The sequence below is a fragment of the Protomyctophum parallelum genome, assembly GCF_964188405.1.
Source record: "Protomyctophum parallelum genome assembly, chromosome: 3".
Classification (NCBI taxonomy): domain Eukaryota; kingdom Metazoa; phylum Chordata; class Actinopteri; order Myctophiformes; family Myctophidae; genus Protomyctophum; species Protomyctophum parallelum.
In genome coordinates, this window is record NC_139698.1 from 8,920,635 (window position 1) to 8,928,134 (window position 7,500).

Sequence of the window (7,500 nt, forward strand, 5' to 3'; positions counted from 1 at the left end):
TGTGAGAAGTGCCTGTTTCAATGGGAACGGACTGGCTGGCATCCGAAAGGTTATTCTGTGAACGAGGGCGAGAGAGACAGAGACACAGAGAGAGAGAGAGAGAGAGAGAGAGAGAGAGAGAGAGAGAGAGAGAGAATGATAGCGGCATGTCGTTCTTAGCGAAGGAGGGGACATGAGTTTGTGGAGGAGCGGAGTGGCGGCGCTACGTGAGTTGGAGCAGGTGGTCAGATTAGACAAGAGAGGGATAGAGATCTGTAACTCATCTAAGGTCATATTTGCATTTTCTGCTTTGAAGTTAAAGGTTAGCTTATCTGAGTCGGAATTGGCAAGGACGGACTGGGCTCACGATCAGCAGCGCCTCCAAGCCAGCACGACCCCTGAACCCCCACGGCGCTCCATGATGACATCATCCTTTGTTTACCCTGGCCTGTAAGTGGCGCTGTAGAGCTGTCATAAAGCAAAACACAAAGAAGAAGACATGCGACTTGTGCGACGTAAACAATAACAAGTGCAGAATGCTGTTCTCCATGTCCACTCGTTGCATGACGCTGGTCATGTATAGGAGCAATACATGTCACTGTAAAAGCCCTATCACATGCACTCAGTAGTTTCTGCAGTACAAACGCACCGCTGACGGGCGCCGCCATCTTTGTTGGTGGTGGTGGTGGAGATGGGAGGCATACTTTGGTTAAACATAGCATTGGTTAGACATAGCATTGGTCCGACTGGATTAAGGTTGGTGAGGGGTGCGTTAAGACGACCGGATTAAGGTTGGTGAGGGGTGCGTTAAAACGACCGGATTAAGGTTGGTGATGGGGTGCGTTAAGACGACCGGATTAAGGTTGGTGAGGGGTGCGTTAAAACAGACCGGATTAAGGTTGGTGAGGGGTGCGTTAAAACGACCGGATTAAGGTTGGTGAGGGGTGCGTTAAAATGACCAGATTAAGGTTGGTGAGGGGTGCGTTAAAACGGACCGGATTAAGGTTGGTGAGGGGTGCGTTAAAACGACCGGATTAAGGTTGGTGAGGGGTGCGTTAAAACGACCGGATTAAGGTTGGTGAGGGGTGCGTTAAAACAACCGGATTAAGGTTGGTGAGGGGTGGGTTAAGACGACCAAGACGACCGGATTAAGGTTGGTGAGGGGTGGGTTAAGACGACCGGATTAAGGTTGGTGAGGGGTGGGTTAAGACGACCAAGACGACCGGATTAAGGTTGGTGAGGGGTGCGTTAAAACGACCGGATTAAGGTTGGTGAGGGGTGCGTTAAGACGACCGGATTAAGGTTGGTGAGGGGTGCGTTAAGACGACCGGATTAAGGTTGGTGAGGGGTGGGTTAAGACGACCAAGACGACCGGATTAAGGTTGGTGAGGGGTGCGTTAAAACGACCGGATTAAGGTTGGTGAGGGGTGCGTTAAAACGGACCGGATTAAGGTTGGTGAGGGGTGCGTTAAAACGACCGGATTAAGGTTGGTGAGGGGTGCGTTAAAACGACCGGATTAAGGTTGGTGAGGGGTGCGTTAAAACAGACCGGATTAAGGTTGGTGAGGGGTGCGTTAAAACGACCGGATTAAGGTTGGTGAGGGGTGCGTTAAAATGACCAGATTAAGGTTGGTGAGGGGTGCGTTAAAACGGACCGGATTAAGGTTGGTGAGGGGTGCGTTAAAACGACCGGATTAAGGTTGGTGAGGGGTGCGTTAAAACGACCGGATTAAGGTTGGTGAGGGGTGCGTTAAAACAACCGGATTAAGGTTGGTGAGGGGTGGGTTAAGACGACCAAGACGACCGGATTAAGGTTGGTGAGGGGTGGGTTAAGACGACCGGATTAAGGTTGGTGAGGGGTGGGTTAAGACGACCAAGACGACCGGATTAAGGTTGGTGAGGGGTGCGTTAAAACGACCGGATTAAGGTTGGTGAGGGGTGCGTTAAGACGACCGGATTAAGGTTGGTGAGGGGTGCGTTAAGACGACCGGATTAAGGTTGGTGAGGGGTGGGTTAAGACGACCAAGACGACCGGATTAAGGTTGGTGAGGGGTGCGTTAAAACGACCGGATTAAGGTTGGTGAGGGGTGCGTTAAAACGGACCGGATTAAGGTTGGTGAGGGGTGCGTTAAAACGACCGGATTAAGGTTGGTGAGGGGTGCGTTAAAACGACCGGATTAAGGTTGGTGAGGGGTGCGTTAAGACGACCGGATTAAGGTTGGTGAGGGGTGCGTTAAAACGACCGGATTAAGGTTGGTGAGGGGTGCGTTAAGACGACCGGATTAAGGTTGGTGAGGGGTGCGTTAAAACGACCGGATTAAGGTTGGTGAGGGGTGCATTAAAACGACCGGATTAAGGTTGGTGAGGGGTGCGTTAAAACGGACCGGATTAAGGTTGGTGAGGGTGCGTTAAAACGGACCGGATTAAGGTTGGTGAGGGGTGCGTTAAGACGACCGGATTAAGGTTGGTGAGGGGTGCGTTAAAACGACCGGATTAAGGTTGGTGAGGGGTGCGTTAAGACGACTGGATTAAGGTTGGTGAGGGGTGCGTTAAGGGTTGGGAGAGGGTTAAGGTTAGGTTTAGGTGTGCTGCCCCGTGGGAGGTTAGGGTTAGGGTGAGGGTTTGAGATATCGGACCAATGGTATGTCTAACGAAAAGCTATGGCGTCATCGGTTCAGGAAAGATGAGTGTTTGTTGTACACTAAAGAGAGGCAATGGCGGCGTCAATCTCACGTCAGATGTTTGCACTCGGGGACCTGGATTCCAAGTATTCGAGGCACCCACAACGTCAGGCAGACACACGTAATCACGTTCAAAGATAGCAATTCTTGCTGCTTTTGTGTAACGCTGACGAAGTAGGGTATTCGTATAAGAAGAACAAAACGTAAAAAGTGTATGTGTGTGTGTGTGTGTGTGTGTGTGTGTGTGTGTGTGTGTGTGTGTGTGTGTGTGTGTGTGTGTGTGCCCGGTGTGATGGCTATCCAACCCAGCAGGTCAGCAACATTACACGCTGTGTGCATGTGTGTGAATTTGTGTGACTGACTGTGTGCGCTCACACACACACATGTGACATTTACCATCTGTGTGTGTGCGTGCGTGTGTGCGCACGTGTGTGTGCGTGCGTGTGCGTGTGTGTGTGTGTGTGTGTGTGTGTGATGGCCATCTAACCCACAGTGACAGACCAGCAACATTTCAGGCTGAAATGCATCCTGGGTCGTGATGGTGCATTATGGGACGTAAGTGGCTCTTTGGTGCCTTGCAGTTAAACCCTGCATGCTGCTCTCAGCAAACTGCACGCACACACACACGCACGCACACACACACACACACACACACACACACACACACACACACACACACACACACACACACACACACACACACACACACACACACACACACACACACCTCACTCGTTCTTACATTGTGATGGGGTCAGTCTTTCCGCTCCAGAGCTCAAGACTACTGTATGTGGTTGTACTGGTCAGCTCATACTGTAACAGTAGAAAACTGTACTGGTCAGCTCATACTGTAACAGTAGAAAACTGTACTGGTCAGCTCATACTGTAACAGTAGAAAACTGTACTGGTCAGCTCATACTGTAACAGTAGAAAACTGTACTGGTCAGCTCCAGTGTTGATTTTGTCAACTAAACCTATGACGAAAAAATGTTTGTCGACTAGTAGACAGTAGAAGACACAGTAGTAGACTGTGGTTGTACTGGTCAGCTCCCAGTACAACAGTATCAGACTGTGGTTGTACTGGTCAGCTCGCATGCAGTACAACAGTATCAGACTGTGGTTGTACTGGTCAGCTCCCAGTACAACCAGATCAGACTGTGGTTGTACTGGTCAGCTCCCAGTACAACAGTATCACACTGTGGTTGTACTGGTCAGCTCCCAGTACAACCAGATCAGACTGTGGTTGTACTGGTCAGCTCCCAGTACAACAGTATCACACTGTGGTTGTACTGGTCAGCTCCCAGTACAACAGTATCACACTGTTGAAGGCTGCATAGCCGAAACGCGTAAGAGTTCCTTTTTGGTGTCACACTGTGGTTGTACTGGTCAGTACAACAGTATCACACTGTGGTTGTACTGGTCAGTACAACAGTATCACACTGTGGTTGTACTGGTCAGTACAACAGTATCACACTGTGGTTGTACTGGTCAGTACAACAGTATCACACTGTGGTTGTACTGGTCAGTACAACAGTATCACACTGTGGTTGTACTGGTCAGTACAACAGTATCACACTGTGGTTGTACTGGTCAGTACAACAGTATCACACTGTGGTTGTACTGGTCAGTACAACAGTATCACACTGTGGTTGTACTGGTCAGTACAACAGTATCACACTGTGGTTGTACTGGTCAGTACAACAGTATCACACTGTGGTTGTACTGGTCAGCTCCCAGTGCAACAATATCAGACTGTGGTTGTATACTAACAAGTACAACAGTATCAGACTGTGGTTGTACTGGTCAGCTCCCAGTGCAGTATCAGACTGGTCAGCAGTCGACAGAATGAGAACAGAATAGAATGCACCTGCTCCTGTGGCCCAGGGGGTAGGGAATGTGATGGTTCCCGGGTCAATGCCAGGTTCCCCCTGGGTTAGTGTCGAAGTGTCCTTGAGCAAGACTCTGAAGGTTTGTGTCCGTGTTGTGTTGTGTGTGTGAGCGTGCGTGCGTGCGTGCGTGCGTGATGAAGCTAATGAGAAGAGGGTGCAAATGGGGCCGTCAGAGCAGAGGGGGCCCTGGGGAGACACTGAGGGTGGGCTCCCTCTCAGAGAGAGAGAGAGAGAGAGAGAGAGTTGAGCGCAAACTATATAGTCAAGTAGTTGGAGGGAGGCAGAGGAGTCGGTAGAGAGGGGCGAGGGAGGGGGAGAGAGGGGCGAGGGAGGTGGAGAGAGGGAGGGAGAGACGGAGTGTGAAAGCAGGTTGAGTCCAGGTGGGGTTCAATCACAGTGTTATTTTAGGAGGGCAGGGAGAGAGAGAGAGGGAGAGGAGTGAGAGTGAGGGGAGAGGAGAGGAGAGGAGAGGAGAGGAGAGGAGAGGAGAGGAGAGGAGAGGAGAGGAGAGGAGAGGAGAGGAGAGGAGAGGAGAGGAGAGGAGAGGAGAGGAGAGGAGAGGAGAGGAGAGGAGAGGAGAGGAGAGATGAGATTCTGGGGAGGAGAAGATGAATGTTGTTAATTAAGACGAGCAGGTTGAGGAGACAGTGTAGAATTACACAAACACTAATTAGAGTCTTCGTTAGGGGCCAGCGAATCAGAACACAGCATCCATCATCCAGCCCCGTGCTCCCCGACTCTGTCTCCTCCACTATCTCTCTCTCTCTCTCTCTCTCTCTCTCTCTCTCTCTCTACTATCTCTCTCCATCTCTACCTCTACTCTCTCTCTCTCTCTCTCTCTCTCTCTACTATCTCTCTCCATCTCTACCTCTCTCTCTCTCTCTCTCTCTCTACTATCTCTCTCCATCTCTACCTCTCTCTCTCTCTCTCTACTATCTCTCTCCATCTCTACCTCTCTCTCTCTCTCTCTACTATCTCTCTCCATCTCTACCTCTCTCTCTCTCTCTCTCTCTACTATCTCTCTCCATCTCTACCTCTCTCTCTCTCTCTCTCTCTCTCTCTCTCTCTCTCTCTCTCTCTCTCTCTCTACTATCTCTCTCCATCTCTACCTCTCTCTCTCTCTCTCTACTATCTCTCTCCATCTCTACCTCTCTCTCTCTGTCTCTCTACTATCTCTCTCCATCTCTACCTCTACTCTCTCTCTCCGCATCTCTATACACACTCTCTCTCTCTCTCTCTCTCTCTCTCTCTCTCTACTCTGCTCTCCAACGTTGCTCCTTAGCTTCGTGGTAAACATATTCATCCTCTCCTCCTCCTCTAACACTCCAGTCTTATTCTGGTTCCTTAATTTCTTCACTTCACTTCCTCTCTACTGCCACTTAATTTAATTCCTCTCCCCCGTGTGTGTCTCTCTCTCTCTCTCTCTCTCTCTCTCTCTCTCTCTCTCTCTCTCTCTCTCTCTCTCTCTCTCTCTCTCTCTCTCTCTCTCTCTCTCTCTCTCCTCGGTTTGTTTCAATTGATCTGATCAGGAGTAAATTAAGCAGATGTTTGGAGGATGGTAACTCTAGGAGGCTCATACGCCTCATCACCATCACAGATCCATTATCCATGTCACCCTTGCAGCCACACAGCCTAGCACTCCAGTTACATCGCTACATCTGGGTCCCCATGGCGTCAAAGGAAGAGCTAACATCTGGCACACTAGTTTCTAGAGAGCTCCACAAGAGACGTACTTTATTAAGGCGAAAATGCCCTTAGGTCTTCATCAGGCAATATTATTTGCCTAATGAAACGTTGCATTTTTGCCTTAAGTCTCTTGTGGAGCTGTAGAAACTATATCCACCTTTTTCCCCGCCAAGGTACTGGCGCTCCTTGTCAGTGTTCCCAGACTTGGGCCTCTAGGCGCGGCGGTTTTTCCGCTCAGAGCGTCTGGCGTCTCTTCTGGGTTTTTAAGACAGCTCTGAGCTGAAAACGGCCGTGCCATAGACGCTCAAGTCTGGCAACAGCTTGTGTGTGTGTGCTCTGTTTCCTTCAGGCCGTGTTGCCATTTCTGCTTATTCTAAGCAACCTTTGACTTGACTTTCTGTAAAGTCACTTGCAAATAAATGATTATAGTTGCTGGTTGATGTTTTTTGGGCTTGATTCTAAAGTGTACAGTATAGCTGCTTATTTGGGCTTGCTTCCTAATGTTGTTTGAACCAGTGGTTCCCAAGGAACCCCAGATTAATATGTAATTGTCCACGGACATCCATCTGAACATATGTTGTGCCTTTTGTTATTAAAATGTTTAAAAAATATTAGAAAATGTTTCGATTTATTCTCAGTGTGTTTTTAAATAACAGATGTGCAACCTCACAATGTGTCGCTGTGAGCTTTTAGAACAGCTATTTTTTCATTTGTGCTTGTTTTCATAGACCTGGCCACTTGTTTCTCTTGCAAAACTGGCAACAAGAGAAAGAGAAAGAGAGAGAGGAACTTATGCACACACAAACGCAAAGACTTATGGGCTATATGAAAAAGGTGGATGGATGTTTCTTGATGTTTGCCTTGATGCCACCTGGCCTAAATACAGACAAGAGATACAATCTTCTCGGTCAAAGGAAGAACTACCAGAACTTACATGAAAAGACTTGATGTCACGGTGTGTCTGTGTCTGCACCCTGGCCACTCCCATATCCCATTCCACCACACTGCAGTCCCATTTACACACCTGTCTCCAACCCTTGTCTTCTATACAATCAACCAGCTCCTATAAAACTGGACTCCATGCAGTCAGACACTCATTGTCAGTTCATATACGTTTGTTGTCCTGGATGTGTTACTGTTACCTGCTCCTGTTTTAACTATACTTTGTCTTTTTCGACATCCTGAATTCCTGCCTGCAACTTCTGCGTAAGTTTTGACTCTTTTCTTCATTAGTGTACAATAATTTGAAAATCTCATTCTGTCTG

General features: G+C 48.7%; 1 protein-coding gene across 1 annotated transcript in view; it reads right to left on the bottom strand.

Moving 5' to 3' along the window:
* LOC310856526 (ephrin-A3-like) overlaps positions 1-647 on the bottom strand; it is a gene marked incomplete at its 5' end in the record, with an annotated part of 13,633 nt that extends 12,986 nt beyond the window's left edge. Inside the window, one exon of the mRNA XM_083761998.1 lies at positions 629-647. Within this exon, the coding sequence (XP_083618124.1) occupies positions 629-647 (19 nt within the window). The remainder of the gene's footprint in view (positions 1-628) is intronic.
* Positions 648-7,500: the final 6,853 nt, after the last annotated feature.